The sequence below is a fragment of the Anabas testudineus genome, chromosome 3 (genome assembly GCF_900324465.2).
Source record: "Anabas testudineus chromosome 3, fAnaTes1.2, whole genome shotgun sequence".
Lineage (NCBI taxonomy): Eukaryota > Metazoa > Chordata > Actinopteri > Anabantiformes > Anabantidae > Anabas > Anabas testudineus.
The window spans coordinates 9,408,520-9,425,739 of NC_046612.1; the positions used below are offsets into that span (position 1 = coordinate 9,408,520).

The 17,220-nt window shown below is 40.3% G+C and overlaps 1 protein-coding gene across 2 annotated transcripts in view; it reads right to left on the reverse strand.

The window, feature by feature from the left end:
* Positions 1–16,775, reverse strand: part of dagla (diacylglycerol lipase, alpha) — a 29,445-nt gene extending 12,670 nt beyond the window's left edge. The window contains exons 1-11 of one of the 2 annotated variants that reach the window (XM_026377731.1): positions 15,988–16,775; positions 4,902–5,003; positions 4,595–4,806; positions 4,330–4,431; positions 4,109–4,247; positions 3,907–3,994; positions 2,973–3,107; positions 2,791–2,868; positions 2,219–2,343; positions 1,814–1,964; positions 523–606 (exon numbers count right to left, since the gene is read on the reverse strand). In XM_026377731.1, coding sequence (XP_026233516.1) covers positions 523–606; positions 1,814–1,964; positions 2,219–2,343; positions 2,791–2,868; positions 2,973–3,107; positions 3,907–3,994; positions 4,109–4,247; positions 4,330–4,431; positions 4,595–4,806; positions 4,902–4,996 — 1,209 coding nt within the window. In that variant the 5' untranslated portion in view covers positions 4,997–5,003; positions 15,988–16,775. The remainder of the gene's footprint in view (positions 1–522; positions 607–1,813; positions 1,965–2,218; positions 2,344–2,790; positions 2,869–2,972; positions 3,108–3,906; positions 3,995–4,108; positions 4,248–4,329; positions 4,432–4,594; positions 4,807–4,901; positions 5,004–15,987) is intronic. The other variant, XM_026377732.1, reaches the window with a different exon arrangement.
* Between the last annotated feature and the right edge of the window lie 445 nt (positions 16,776–17,220).

Consider the following 17,220-nt stretch of genomic DNA (forward strand, 5'->3'; position numbering starts at 1 on the left):
AACAAAACACCACTGTCAGTCACATGTTCTAATACTTTAGCTCACTTGAAAAATGGGTGGGTTCAAACAAAAGGTGCCATCTTCTAAGTTGTGTAAGGGATCCAGACATAAAGACCTCGTAATGAAAGCTGAAATGCTAATGTTTTCCCTAATATTCATCTTTTGATATCAAACCCCCTAAATGTTTTCAGTCTACAGCAAAAGTGAAGAAGGTTCCCTCACTTTTCCAATACATTTGGAGTGGTGTGAGTGCAAGATGAGATGAGCAGATTCTTTCCTCTAAGACTTTTCTTAAATGCTTATGTAAAAAATGGATAGGACATTTATCCTTGAAAAGTGGACAGTCATGTTTCTGCTCTATGCGTGAAGTGTGTGGGAGTGTGAGAACACTGCATTAAACTATGAGAACTTCACCTGCTCTGGAGGTGTTGGTGTTGTGACGTACTGAAGGGAGGAGGGATAGCTAATGCTTAGATGGTTAGAGAGAAAATATGCTGTAAAAACAGAAAGGCTGAAACTCACCTTTGGCGATAGGGTTCCTCTGATACTGATGACAACTTTCTTCTTCGCATGATCCACTGCCACAAAAAATGGGGTCTCATAAACCTGTGTGGATGATGCAGAGTGGACAGTAAAAGTTGGTTTGACAGAAAGAGGAACGAGACAGTTTGAAAAAAGAGAAGAGGAAAAAAATTGTCCATATATGTGTCATAGTTTCACTTGCAGCCCAGTAAACTGAGCACTACTAGAGTCATCGAACCTTTCGCAGCTTGGCACGATACACAGTCACATAAGTCACTCTATGAGAGGAATTTATAGATGGAAACTCTGCGTTGGCCAACCTCGCTCAGAAGTGCTCTGCTTTACACATCATTGACACTGTGTGGCTCAAGTGCTGGTGCTGAGTGCCGTGAAAATTAATAGAATTACTATTATTACATTTAATTTAATTTCTACATGATTAAAAACAATCTCATTATAGACTGCTTGAGATTGTTTCATAATACAGAACTAATTGTTGATATGACTACTGCAAGGCACACGTTTGGATGGAGAGAGATATGGGAACTATGGACGTTTGCAGATGAATCATGTAAACTTTTTAAATTATTACATTTTACAACCTAATTGTCTAGACTTGGGGATGCAGCAACACAGGGGAAAGGTCTCCTTCCAAATTATTCCAACTGAATGAAGTATGACAACCGAGTAAATTGCATCGCCACAGTGAAAATGTTTAGAACAACTTGTGCATGACCTTTAACTATGCACTGATTTATATGTTGAAAGCAGAAATGCAATCTTGAGGCCACCAATTTGGACTCTCCCCTGTTCGGCTGTACCTTCGGATTCTGTCCATGACAGTCACAAAATCTGTGACAAAGCACAGCCTTGATGAAGTCCAACACCTACTGAGAACACACTTGACTTACTGCCCAGGATGTGGACACAGCTCTCAGTCAGCTTCCTGTATCTAAACTGGTGAGTAAAGTGTTATCAAAACAGACACAAATTATGTCCAAAACTACAAAATAAAACCACTAAATGATCACACTGGCTCCCAGTTTGTAGTTGTGCAGCACTGCACGTCATCCCTGTGTTAGGTGATGTTAGCTGGACAAGAGTACTATCTGGTTAACAGGCATACCATTTTATGCAAGGCTCTGCACATTACCATTTAAAACATGATGAACAAATAAAAAAAAATGCCTGATGCAGCTCAAATGCTCCACATTACAAATCCTTTGCATTATTCAAGATATTAAGCCCATATACTTGTGAATGCTTGTTAGCTTATTGTCAGACTACTCACAGCATCATGGCAGGAAGTGTAGACAATGTGAACTTGCTTGAGGTCCCTGTCCAGGAAATGTCTCCGTATGGCCAGGACATTACAGCCGCAACAATTGTCCTCCTCCACTGTCACAGACTGAGACAATCGAGAGCCGGACACTGATGTACATCTGGGGTGAGAAAGGAAGAGGAGATGAAAACAGCAGGGCGCAAAATGAAGAAAAATAAGGTCAGGTGTGAGTGTGTGTGATTAATACATAACTTGTGTTGATTAGTGGGCTTATCTAGAGTGGTGTTTTCTCAGTGGATAAACACACGGCAGTTGTTGATGAATGTGAAATTTGAACCACACTGGAGAGGCTCAGGAGACACAGAAGCCAAACAAATTAAAACTCTGAGTGCGGGTGTATGTTTGGGTACTTACGGGCAGGAGCTGGCAAGGCGGCACAGCCCACAGGCAGGCTTCCTCATCAGGTACATCGGCCAACCATATGCAGCCAGGGCAAAGAGCATATAATAACACACATCCTTGTACATGTTCATCTCAGCCTGTGAAAGGAAATGGCAAACAGACACGCGCGCATTAAAAACAAATCAGGAAAAGTAACAACACATGACGACATTTGGAGATATACTGTAAATCAGACCCTCAAAATTGACTGCAGGTCAATATATATAGTGTAGAAGAGCAAGTGAACATAAATAATGCAGTGCACAATAGCAAAGAAGTAGGGTATACTGTAAACTTAATGGAACCAAAACCGCATCCTCAGGACTATCTACTGATCAGAATTGTCCCTATTGTAATTTGTGTAATTCCTGGAGAAAAATAGTCTTCTTTTTCTTTATCATGTGTAAATTAAAAATTTGTATTTTTGTGTTTTAGATAGAATTTCATTGTTCATTGTTAAAAAAAAGTCAATTATTATTAATATAGTGTGAAATGAACTCAAGTCACCCTTAGCTTCATCATTTTATCACACGTAAGACACTCACCGAGTTCTTAAGGTCCAGGTATCTAGTATTACGAGTGACAGGCATTCCAGATAAGAAGGCTAAAATGTCATTGTTGGCCTTAGGAAGAGAAAACAGAACAGAATTGTTTTTTATCTCATTATAGCACATGTGTACATAAGAAAAAAACTACAAATATTACCATGTTTTATTGAAACCGTTACCTGGTCAAGGATAGCTGATCTCTTAGACCTCTGTCTCTGGCGGAGAAGAACCAGACCAGCAATGATATCACTAGGCACAATGTCCAGGTCTCTGAAAAACTCTGCAAAAAGGCTGGCCACTTCTGAATACGCGTCCTGGAAACCAGAGCAGCAGATATCAGAACATGTTGGCAATGTAACACAGTAACAACATGGGCTTTGCCACAGAACAAGCATAATCATCACACAACCATTAAACGGTCCAACCGTTTGCTTGCTGTGTTCTAATCACCTGAATAAAAGTCAATAAGCACATTTAAAAATATATTTGTATCCCCACCCCAACTAAAATTTTGGATGCTTTTAGCCTATAGAGGAGGCAACTTTGCCTTTTCAAATTCATCCTTTGCCAAAAAGATGTTACTCATTGATTTCTGTAAATACACACCCTCTTACTGCCCATGCATGGCTGCAATAATCAAAACACTAACACTAACCTACAAGTTTATATGTCCACTGAAGTTGTACATCTCCAGTGAGAACACATTGTCTCGCTCAAGCATTAGTTTTCATGTATTTGGAAAATGCATCAGATTGTTGGAAGGAGCTGATGATAATATTTCTGGATGGGCTTTACTTTTATTTCAGTTCTGCACTCCAGTCCGGCAGTTACAGACATTTCTATGACTGCAATTGTGCTTGAGGTTTGTATGGAAAACTTGGAAATTGGTTTGGCCTAAATTTCATTAGGCCATCATTTTACATTCATATTTTATATGAAATACTTACGGCTGCTGGTTAAGTAGAAGAGCAAAAGGCTCTATTGTGCCAGACTTGATTCATCTCGACAGTGATTTTTATGATTGGCTCACTAGACATACTGTATTTCTGGTTTCATTCCCTTCTGTTTTACTTTAATTGCAGTGAGGTAACATAAGCGTGTGATGTGACTCACTGATTGTGTATCCTGGGCTCTTGTGCAGCACATGAAGAACTTTAGTCTCCTGCTCCAGCTGCTGGCTTGGCCTTCCTCTAGTCTGTGTCTAATGGTGAGAAAAAGGCAAAGAATACTGTCAGAACTGAATGTAGGTGAGAAACTGGTAGGATCTACATGCCTACATGTTGCGATGTTGCAGCAATGGCTGTTCTGTTGATACCTGAGAGTATATGTTGTGAGGTTGCGCTGACGCCGGCGCGTGGCTTTCAGTTTGACAAAAGTCCGACCCGTTGGATCAAAGGTGCACATGAGGGTAATGCAAACACTGAATATCACAAGCCAGTTGCATGCAACGATTCCTGCAGAGAATAATAAGACATTATTCACATTCAAAAATAAACGTCTTGACCGTTCCCATTCTTTATACTTGCTTTCACTCACCCAAAGCCAGGTTTTTGGCAGTGACATCAGAGCATGGCTGGTAATACTGAACAAGCCAGGCAATACCCACTACAGCATACACTAGCTCGACCAACAGAATAGCTGGAAAGTGAAGGGAGAAGAATGGTGATCAATCATAATTAGATACGTTCTAATCTTAACTTGAAACCCAAACTAATCCTCACAGCCAGTTCCTTCAATCCTAAGAAGCCTTAAGACCTAATCCAGTCTAAAAGTCTCATATACAAATAAATGTGAGCTTTACCTAGTCGTATGTAGATAACATATTGCACAGCTTCCCTGGGCTGTGTGTACAAAATGCTGCCTCTCATGCTCAACCACATGATGGCACTCTCACAGATAAGGCAGCTGACCAGGATGCCCAGATACCCTCGGCCATGGTCCACCAGTGTCACAGAACAAGACTGGTCTGAGCCATAGGGAAGGCCGAACAGAACCACCGACAGAACAACCAACCTGAGTGTGACAGATAAGTATTCGGAAGTAATATTGCACATAAAAATGATAATTTCACACAGATAAACGAATACATTAAGACAACAACGACTCACCAGATGCAGTGCAATAAAAAAAGGAAGAGTGCGGGCAGCACCAGGTCATCACTGCCAACTGACCAGCGCCGCCGAAACATCACCATGCCAGGCATCACTGCCCTATGGAACAACCAAAGACAGACAGAAAACATCAGAGACAAATGACAGCATTTGCAGCATTACTTCACCGTCTCAGAACTCTGAAAGCTCTTTTTCTCCTCAGGTATTTTTAATGAGGGTTTGACCTACTGTCCTATATACTGTTTATACAACTCTTACATGACAGAATCTCAAACTGAAAATGAATCAAAGGATAAACTAATGATGGACAAACATGTAGCATGTGAAAAGGCACTTTATGTCACTGTCCATTCACTATGTTGGAAAAAAAAGTGTACTTAAATTGCCTCTGGGTTAAACTGACATCAACAATAAAATGCATGTCAGGAAGGAAATGTGGGGAGTTTTTGTGGAAATAAAAATAAAACCTTCCTCGGATTTGTTATACATTTAAATTTACATTTCGACATCTGGTAGATTGATTGGATTGTATTAGATTGCCCAGGTGTACCTAATAAAGTGGCTAGTTGTTGTATATATACACTCTATGTCGCATTTAACTGTTAGGAAGTGAAAGGGTAGAAAAAGACAAAGCAAAACATCATCATCTTAAGATTTGTTATTGGTCAGTGTCCAGCACTCCTCTGCTTTTTAGTATTGTTTCAGAACATTTTTTTTTTTTTTTCACATTTTTTAGTTATTGTGAAACTGGCAGCACCCTCCTTGATTCACCCTTAAATACCACAGTCATCACAGTTGTTAAAGTCTCACTCTGCATCGTGCCTGCAAAAACAGAACAAGTGAGAGCTGTATCATTGCCTGGTTAAAAGGCAAACGTAGGATTGCACAACCATGTCCTGTTTGGAGTGGATCAACACTGCAGCAAAATATGCTGCAATGGATTCCACAGTGGGTTTAACAAGAAGTGCAGGGGTAATTTAGGGGGGGGTTTATAAATGCAAGCTGCAGCCGCAAGACCTGAGCTGTTAATTTAAATGCATCAAAGGAGACGTGATGTGAAATTGTATAACAAAGTCAACTCTAGTGGCAACTTGTCAATTGGACTTGGTGGTAAAGTACAATTTGTCATTTGGCTTTGCTTTATTAATATTTTTCCAACTTTGTTCACACTTCTGTTAACAGACTTGTTTGTTTCTTGATCTTACTGCTACTCTTTCTCTAGTTTGTTGAAGTTAACTTGACTGTCCTGAGTCCTCAGGAGCGCACCCTTTTTTTTTTTTTTACTAAACAATAAAAAATTATGTGTACAAATTTCTTGGCAAACTTACTCTGACCAAATTGCTCTAATCATCTATACAAAACAATGACTTAGATGCCTTCAGTATATGAGTTCGGCACATTGTGAACTGAAGAGGACAAGAAAGAACACCACTAAGCCAAGCCAATCTTTATAAACAAACTTAAAACTGAATCAGACATCTGTGTAAAAAATACACTGTTCCTGTTAAACATGAAGTCACCTAATTACTTGAGTGTTGGGAGGGAAAAAAAAAAAAAAATCAGGAAAAGTAAAAAAAAAAAAACATTCATTGAGGCATTTGTGCTACCACCTACATAGCTCTCAGTGGGGATGTGTACAGTATAACAGAAAAACACAGGCATTTCCTCTGTGAAGATCTGGTAGAGAAGTCATTTTTCTTTTTTCTTTTTTTTTCTTACAAACCCTTTTCTATTCTGTTACAGCAAACACAGACAGAAACACTGGAGACCTTGTTATCAGAATAGATTTCCATACCACCCCAAGTTCACTAGACTTTGAATATTTAAAGTCACATTATGAATTAGGTTTTTTTTTTATCTTTCTTTATTTTCCAATTGGCTGCTTACTAAACAGCTGCACTGATTTGTGCTATATTCTGCTATTCTGCATTGGACCCTGCAATATTTTGACTTTTGTCTGGCATTTCCTCTATTTAGACTATGCTGCCTATGATGCACCACAGTGATTTCACTAATATAAACTGACTTCAGCTATTTCTGCTTTATATTACCATCTGTACAACATGAAACACAGGCATTTTTGTGTGTTGCAATTGTTGGAGGGGGTTGTAGACATTTATATGTACAGTTACTTACTGTATATACAAGCACATAGGTCACTGCATAATTCAAGTCAAATAACTAATGTCATCAGTGTTTTGCTTTTTCGTTGGAACTTAGCCTGAGCTGCATTTGCAGGTGATTATAATTAATGAACTGCATCAAAGCTGGTGGGTCAAAACATGAGCAGTGTGGTGACAACATGAAGATTTTGCTTCCAGTTAAAGTGCTACACTAACTGGCACACCTTCAACTAGGGTTGTCACAACACCAGAAATGTTGTAGTCAATATCAATACCAATGACCATCCACAATACCAATTTCAATACCAGGGAAAAAATGAACAAATGAAATAAATGTATTTTAACATTACCTCTTTTATTCCAATCCAGCAGCAGGAGTGGGATGTAACCTTCAAGTAATAAAAAGGCATTACTGTTATTTGAAGCAGAGCAACATTACGAAATAGAGAAATAAGAAACTTCTGCCTCTTTATTTTTGTCACTTTCCTCTTTTTACCCTTTCTCCTCTTTGCGTTTAGAGTTGGACTTATGCTGCCCTCATCTCATGACATCCCTGTCTTCTACCAAAGACAACTTAATCAGCTGCAGTAGTATTTAGTTGAAAAATAAATGCAAACTAAAACAGAGGAAATGGCTACGCGCTGCAAATAGCTAAAACTAAGAACTTTAGGAATAAAGGTATGACAAAACTGTCGACCCACAGTTTAAAATTGTTTTTAGATTTATACTAGCATGTGTCTCCTTTAGTTTGAGGTAATACAAGGGAGTGAAAAAAACAAGGACATGTGAATTGGCTCATGTGACTGAAGTCACCTCTCGGTTACTTGTAAGAAACTAGGTTGGAGTAACATTAAAGAGGACGGAGGAAGGAGGGAGGGGGGAAAGAAAGAGGGGAAAAGAATTAAGAAAACATCTGAACTTCCCTCAAATCTCATTTAGGCCAAAACAATCAGGCCAGTGAAATCAAGCAGATCTCTTAAATGCAGCAGATACACAGTGGATCACTAGGGACATGTTATCAGCACTCTCCTCCAGGCCTTTTACAATAGGACTGAAACTCCCAGCAGAGGCCTCTACGGTGGAAAAAAACATTATGGCATGATTTTAAGTTAAATGCAATAAGAAAGTAGGAGTACGGTCTTGTTTTTTTGTAAATCTACTCAGTAGGGTTAGTTTAGGTTGAAGTACATTTTCAAAAAACTGCTTTTCTGCTCAGGGTCACAGGTCATCACGTCATCTTAACAAGAAGACATTATGACTGATCAATTGTTTTCTCCATTTAAGAAGCTGAAGCTCTGAATATATTGCATTTTTCCTGTTTAACTATTGTTAACTAAATTATTCAAAACTGTTGTGGATTAATTTTTGACAACTGAAGATTCATTTATGCAGTTATGACCAGTGAAGCACTCAAAGTAATAACTTTAAGACATTATCATTTGTCTTTCAAGTCCTGTGTCGTTACCAGTCACATGTTTTGTAAATTTAGTCTCATCAGTCATTTTGAACACAGCCATGAGTAGTCTACAGTATGTTTTATATACTCACTTTCGACGCCTCTCTCAGGAAACAACAGTAAACACAGATTCTGAGGTAAATCAATATATCCAACTGATCACTCCCGAGGTTCGGAGGAAATCAATGTGGCTGAGAAGGCCTCAGAAAAACGTCTCTTTAACTACGAGTGTACTATCGAAATCCAGTAGAAAAGTATTTGTGTGAGTTCAGCTGTTGCCTTAACATTTGACTAGAATTTGATTTTTTGTTGAATATAAGTATTTTTAAGTCAACTGTGTCATTTTGGTGGAGTCAAAACCCTACAGCAGAGATTACACCAGCCCAGTAGCTTTACTACCGGCAATCTATCAAGTTACTTCATGACATGTCCACAAAACAGGCTATGCACAGCCTATCCAGCGCTAATTAGTGTTCTGTGTACACTAAACAGTATTCACCTCTGATGAGATCGCCTTTGCTCGCCTCATTTTATGGAACAAGACTCTAGCCATCAGTACATGTGTCAGCCCCACATCCTCACTAATAGCGGTTGCCTCCTCAAAGGCTTTCCCATCCATCAGTCAGTGGATGTTGGCCTATTAGTGGTTCTGTTTGGCTTCTACAGTAGACATTAGCAAATGCATTTAGACATTTTTCACCACAGTGAAATGCGGTGACATGCTTTAAACTCATATTCCATTCATCTGTTTTCTGCAAGAAACTCAACATTTTTGATTGATGTGGAAGGATTAAACAAATAAATTACACACTGATATTAACAAATTTTGATTTTGAAGTTTACTCTGAACAGTTCTAGGTCACCTAAGAGACTTTTACCAATGTGATATACCGGTAGTATAGTTTTCCAGAACAATGGCAATTGATTTTAATAAAAGAGAAACAACATATTTGAGAAGAATATATTCATCAGGTCAAGAGGTATATCTGCTGTGCAAGGGGGTGTCAAACTGCTCCATTGTGAAACAACACATTTTTTTGACAACCATGGCAACCTATAAGTACCCCTAGTCTAACAGTGCTCAGTTAAATAACTAATAAAAATGTCTTTAAATGCTGCACTTGAGCTTTCGAACGGCAGCCAGTTCCAGCAGCTCCTCTCTTCGTGTGTTACATTTGTTAGTTTTATTTTTTTGTCGTCTTTGTCCAACTCATGTTCTGACTTTTTCTAAGGTGATGGTCAGAAGTGAGCTTACTGGGATCTTTCTGATGTCCTGCGTTTGTCAGAGGACTTTTGGTGACCTCGTCAGGAGCCACACGTTATCTTGGATACAGCATAGTTTGTATATGGCAACAGCTAGTCTGCTGTTAGCTACTGGCTATTGGCCATGCAGAACACAGATCTGATCCCAGAAAGAAGACCTGAAATCCACCAGGAGCTGAGGAGGTGGAGGTGTGGAGAAGGAGGGAAGTGCTGAGAAAAGCCGCTGGGAGGAGTCATCTGAGCTGATTGTGGACTAGACTGGACATGAAGGAATTCAGTACTGGTGAACAAACAAGGCTCTGATAACATCTGACTTCTCAGTCTCCGTTGCTTCTATCAAATTCAAGTAACCTGGACAAACTCAGATCTGCTTGATTTGTCAACTTAAAGGCACCTGTCAATTCAGAGCCATTGTTGCTTCCTACAAACTGTTATCTGCTGTATCTCACATCTCTAATTGTACTATTATTATTATTATTACACTATTGACCTACTCTGTATGTACTATTGTATTTTTTTAAATATATTTAACTTATTCTAGATTAGTTCTGTCAGTTTGACTCTGCTGCTGTGACGTGAACTTCTTTTTTCTAATTACAGAAATTTAAGGTATGCTAGTTTATGTATCAGTCCACTATCTAAAACGCCACAATGTCTATCTATTGCTGTGGATATTTATTCAACCAACACATGCATTCCTCATATGACATTTTTAACTATGATGCACAGTCAGCATAAATGCAAATACAAAGAGGTGAAAATTCAAACAGGTCTGGAGTTTTTAATGTCCTTCATCCTTTCACTACCAGCATCTATCGCTGTCACACACCACAGATTCTCCAGTGTTTGTAATCTGAGTTCAAAGGAGCACCTAAATGTGTAAAAGCTGACCTTTAGGGAAACTCTACTAGACAGACAACTCTAGGCTGAGCTGCCGTCGCTGACTCTACTATGATAGTGCTCTCTGCATACAGCATGAGTCATGAAAACTCTTGACTCTCATCCTGAGCTAGTGACTCCGTCTGAGTCCAAATGACATGTGTTTTGTGAAAAGACTGACATATTCCTGCATGTGAGCAATGCTTTTGTGCTCCGCACAGCGTGCTACTGTGTGCCAGGCCCAGGCCCGTACCCACGTGATGCAACAACAATGATGTAACAACAATGACAGGGCTCCCCGTCCCCCCATCATTATGGCTTTTTCTTTGACATGGACCTATTAAAACAAACAGGGCACAGGCATGCAGCACAGCATCTGACAGGTTTTTACTGAGAACAGCTGCCTTTGAATTGTCTGATGCATCACAAGCAACCAGCTGAAATTCACATAAATGCTAAAAATCTAGTTCTCCTTGGCACAGACATTTAAATCAGTAGCACAGTTGCTACTAAAACGTTAAAGGTAGAACTTACCTGTTCTCACTGCTCAACTGATCACACTGAACACTGAGGTAGCAACAGACCTGAATCAAAAATCTGCACAAGCAGTAAACTAAGCAGCAGCAGGTGTTTCAGTATCTGACTCTTTCATTTTACTCACAGAGAGTCTGCTGCAGTAACAGCAGCATCAAGCCAAGCTGTGGCACCCAGCCTGTTGGTTACACTCTCTTTATTTTCTATCACTTTCTCTCAGTGTGTAACAACTTTATTTATCACCACTGTAACCAAGCTTAACAAGAACATTTACTTTGTATAGCAGGCTGAAAGCAGATCTTACAAACCTGTTTTAAAACAAACAGATCAGAAATACTAAACCATTATCATATTGACTCCAAGGTCTTACTGGTTATTAATATGTTCCAGTAACTTGAGTGGTTGGCACACCCTTACCGTTTGTGCAAATTAAATAGGTAAAGTAGGTCTTTTTTCCCCAAATCTATTTGCCTTCTAACTAATGAAACCAGCTCTGCTATTTTTAACGGATCACTTCAAACCTAAATTTAACCTGAAGGTCCATATTGAAGAGATAATCCAACCACAATTTGCAAGATATGCAAGTGCCCCATAGCCACGTGCCCTACGCCCTAAATGTAATTGTACTATACAAAGGTGGACTTTTCGTCAACCTGATTCATGTCAGTCACAGTGAATTTAAGCACTGCCCAGTTTTCATACAACAAAAAGTATGAGTAAGACATTTGACATAAACCTCTTCAAACCATCCAGAATCATCTCACAAATTTCCAAAGACTCTGTCTCCAAAAACGGTCGATGGTGGCGTGGTGTGTATTTTCCACTTGAAGAAACTTGTTTTCTTTTTGCTGTGAGAATCCTCGGTGATATCCTGTCCATACTAAATGCTCTGCTGCATTTGACATGGCATAAAGAAGACTTTGTTGGCAACACATTCCTGTGGTAGATTCACAGATCATTCACATTGACAAGTGATGTCGCCTCTAACATTTGAAAAACATTAATTCAATGTCTGAAGTGCATTTGCTCATACAATATATATGTGCTGCTTTGCTAATGAAGTAACACTCTGTAAATAACCGCTACCGAACTACAAAAGTGCATCTAGATTTCACCCACGTTTGGTCAGCAGAAGCATGTCAGCATGGAGTACAGCAGCCTTCAGCAGGATAAACATTAGAGGTGAGAAAACCATGTAAATTAGGGTGTGCCCAGGCACACTAGGAGACTCTAGCTTTCACTTAAGCATCTGAATACATCCTGGATTTATCTGACATTCAACACAGCACATTTTACTTTTTGCAGCAAGTCTGAATGTCCTGTGCTGAAACATGGCATGTGAATAGTCAAGTGATGCTTTCATTTGTTAAATTAAAAATGTATAACTTTTAAAATAGCTAAGAATATCTATGTTGTACATTTATAGAGCGTCTTAAATGTTGAAATTTTTAGACAAAATTCCATTATAGAAAGGTTTGACTCACATCAGTATCATTATAGTTTAACTATTACAAATATTAGTTGTTGAATGATTATCAAACATAAAGTCTGTAAACATGTATTAAGCCATACAGGTATTCAGTGACTTGACTGTCCTTAAGGTTTGTTATGGTGTCCGTGTCAACAGGAATCAACAAGGAAGGACAAATATTTACTTGGAGGGAGACAGCGAAGGCTGAAGGAGACTTGTAGTGACATGTTGGACCCAATCCTACACAGACTGATTAGTCGAAATGTCTACAGAAAATGCTGAGGTTACACTGTTTTAGGATCACGGCACGACTGCAGCACAGTCCCAAATCTCTCCGTCTCCTCTGCTCTCTGTCACACATCCATCTGCTCCAGTCTCTCTCTTTTTCTGCCTGGGTCACTGTTACACTCTGCTCAGATCAAGATTCTCTCCAGCATTTGCCACATCCCTGGCTCTGCTCCTGCTGTCTCTAATGATTCGGTCTCCTTCCAGTCCTGTCACACTACAGAAGTATTCTGTCCATCCTGCAGAACCTCCTCCTGTCCTATCTCCATCTCACCCTCTCTCTGCCTTCCTCAGTCTTCTGCCTTCCCATCCTCTGGCTCTCTCCTTATTCTCCTTCTACCCACACACTCATTCAGCGTTCATATTTTAGAGGACATTTATGAGCATGAAACAGAGCGTGTGCATCTGCACCATTTTCGGCGCAGAGGAAACCTACATTTTCTCCTCCAGTCTTCTTGGTCCCTATCCTCTTCCTTATCTAGCTAATCCAGATTCTGGTTTTGGTTTCGCGTTGCTCATCTTTTTTTAGACTGAAAGCCATGTGCCACTCACTCCTACTCTCCCTCTGCCTCTTTCTCCATCTTTTTCTCCCACTGCCACCCACTCAATCCCTTTCACCTCTTCCCACTCCATTTTCTCTTCTTTCCGTCGATGTGATAGTATGTGCACCACAGCTTGCATGCATGTGTTTGTGTGTACATGAATGGTTATTTTTGTGTTGGGGTGGTAACATATGTGCTCTGCCAACCTGTCTGTGGCTTACTGCCACTAAACATGTACAGATCTTTTTGTCATTCTATCTGATCAGATACTGAAAATAATTGCAGTAGTTTTGTCCATGAAAACACTACTGCTGCGTGTTGAATGGACTTTGAACTGACGATTTTCCACACAATTTTATTTAACCTTTATTCGGTCGTGTCTTTGCTGCATATTCATATGATTTCACGTGTGCAGCTTGTAGATTTTGTAATACATTCAAATCTATATGTGAAGGGACACACAAAAACACACATACACTTTCAAGGCACTTGAAAGAGACAACGATCAATTCTGTCATGGATATTCCCAGTGTGATGCCCTTTTACTCATTGTTTATTTGAATCCCCTGTCCCATGATGCACTATAAAAAAAAGCAAGTCTAAAATGAATGTGAGTGCTGTACTGTGTACAGTTCACAAGACATGCAAAGACCCTACATAAACCAAAGTCCTGTTTTACATGCACTGGGCATAGCTGAAGATAATTAGCAACTCAAAAATGTTAATCACCTTTTTATCTCTCATGAACTCCAAGTCTAACAACCTAATGAATGGGCTACAAGAACTACTTTCTGTCACAATTCTGTTGCTAATTTATGTATGTCTATGCTTAGAGAATAAGCCTGATTTAGTACATTTTAAACAAATCATGTCTTATTAAAATACTGTTTCCACTTAACAACACGTTATACTGTTGGACAGAAATGGTTTCTGTGTTGTCACAATCAAGTTCATGATTGTTGCAACTTCATACAAACAACACACAATATTTATATATTAAACATATAGGAAATAGAAGCCAAAAGAAGCAGAAGATGACAGCCAAGGCAGTTACCCTGCACCTCACAGGATAACCCTTCCATTTAAAAGGAGTGACTGCAAATTTGTATTTATACTTTAATTTTGTGTCATAGTATAGTTTCAATAAAGCAGTTATTTTAAAAAAGTGTTCACTTAGATGTAGCATTATACTCAGAATACACACGCACCAATACTATTATTGATCTGACTTCAAACACTCATACTGATTCATACGTGCAACAGCACATCACACATCCATGTAAGATTTTTCTCCATATTATAGGACACAATGTGAGGAACAAGCAGTCATCTCTTGTACTGTACATTCTCCAATACAATTAACATTAGCAGGAGAAATTACTACACCTGTGACATTATTATTGTTGTCAGTTTTCTGAGTCCCGGTAGGCACCTGGTTTCCACACAGATGCCTCTGTACACAGTGAAGAGCAGGTTTAAACTTGACAGGCTGTGCTCTTCTAAGATTAACTGACTGGAACAAATATCTAGATTTAAATGACGCGTTAGAAATTAGGTGAAAAATGGATAATGGATAACATTTCCTAATTTTCTGCTATTTTTCTTGCCTGACATCAGAGCGTATTTAGCTCAAAGACTGTATTGCAGTATTAGACTGGAAAATCTCATTATTACTGTTCAAAAGCCTTAGAGCTGTTTGCTATTCTCATTGAGACTGCAAGACACTCTCCAACTCACACGTCTGGGCATTTGTGAAACACAGCACACTGAAGGCATCTGTACTACAAATGGCATGAACATAATAACAATAGAGGAAAAACATCTGGGAGCCATGAATGAAGGGGAGCTCAACTTATCCACATGTGTGACAATCTCCTTCATTTGTCTGTGCCAGATCCTTTTATTTCTTAAAGGCACTATACTGCCCTAACAAAAGATGGTGACATGATAAAGCAATGTAATGAGTTTTGTTACTCTTGTTCTTATAATGACAAGATCACTGATTAATTAGCTACTAAATAAGTAAAAGAAAAAGTCAGCACCAACACCGATAATGATGTCTGTCAATTTACTTTGAGTATTTGGGTGACTTACACAAACTAGGCTGAGAGACTGGCACACCACTTGTGTGGCATGTGTTGTAGTGACATCTATAGTGAATTGACTGTGAATAATCAATAACCAAAGCACTGAAGCTGCGGCCGAGGTGCAGCTCTCGGTGTTTTACGTGTGCAACAGCATCCAAACGTGTGACTCCAACAAGTCGATCGGCAGCAGCGGCACTATACTGTCTAATCTCATTAATCAGGACAGCTGCTTGAGCGGGCATCCTGCGGGCCTAGATAGAGGAGATGTGGCCTAAGATGTGTTTCAAATCACCTATAACATAGGATAAAAAATAATAAAAACAAGCCGGGTCTCGCCGTCCGAAGTGGGACGCGACCGCTGCCCTGCATGTGCATCCAGCTAAAAGCACCTAACCAGTCAGGTCTGTCAGTCTCGCCCCCCCCCCCCAGTAGCTGCTGCTCACCTGTGTGTTGACGATGCCTTTCCGAGACCCACTGCATCGGTACCGCTCGCTCTCCCATATCCTTCCTGCTGCCGACCCGCCTCAGCTCCGCCGTCCCCGACACCAGCTGACGCTTGCGGGGAATGACTTCATAGATGTCGATGGAATTACATTAACCGCATGCACACCATTACAGCACACGTAGGGTACATGGAAGAGCCGGAGCCTCGTCGGGTTCGTGCCGGGTGTCGGGCGGACCTGACACATGCCATCAAAGAGAGTAACGTTGGTTCATGTCACGGTGCTTTTCCAACCGCCGGAGGCTGGCGGCTCACGGCTCCTCCGCTCGGCTACAACACGCCGTCGGCCGTGGCGGCTCACTGAGTGCGGGTCCCTCAGTCGGAGCTCGGGGTGACTACACCGACCCAAAAAACACACAAGTCCCTCGGGTTTGACCGAACAAGACGAGCCCCCTCGAGTCTCACGTAGCCTGGTAGCTTGTGTGTGCCATCAGCCGGACAACTCCCGAACCCCAGCTAAACGGGGACAGCATTACCCGAGGATCTGGCCCATCCCCTCGGATGTTTCTCCCAGAGAGAAAAAAAAAAAAAAAACGACGTAGGACCTGGCTATTCTCTTTGCGTGTTTGGTCCGTTGGCTGCGCAAATCCCGTAAATCCAGCCCCGCTTGTACCGCAGATCATCGGAGCAGATCGGGGGATCCAGCGTCGGCAGCGCCACCGGTGGTTGGTGAATATCAATGAATCAGCCGCCGACTCAAAGAGAGCCTTGTTTCACGAGAGGTGGTCGCTCATCTCCGTCAAATCGCCCTAAAGGAGCCCGGGGGATTTTCACACTTCCTCTAAATGGACATGTTTTAGTTTCCAGGGAGCTGTTAGCTTTGAAAGTTATTTAATCATCATAATAATAATAATAATAAAAAAAAAGCATTAGCGGCGCATGCGCTGTGTGGTATTTACGCAAAGCAGCGTACGTTACCACAGCAACCAAACGATTCGCAGGGAAATCCAGATTTGTACGAAGGAGCAACGGGAACTGAAATAAAAACATTATGTCCAAAAAGTGCTCAAACCATTTGACCAAACCATTTAGGATCCGTGTGGTTCTCTGGATTTGAAGCCATGCGTTTTTTTTTTTTTTATTGCTATTACCAAAACATGTTTATTTAACGTGTTCTCTAGGTTTTTCATGCTCACTTAAAGTAGTGAGTAAAGGAAAAACACTAATTCTGGCT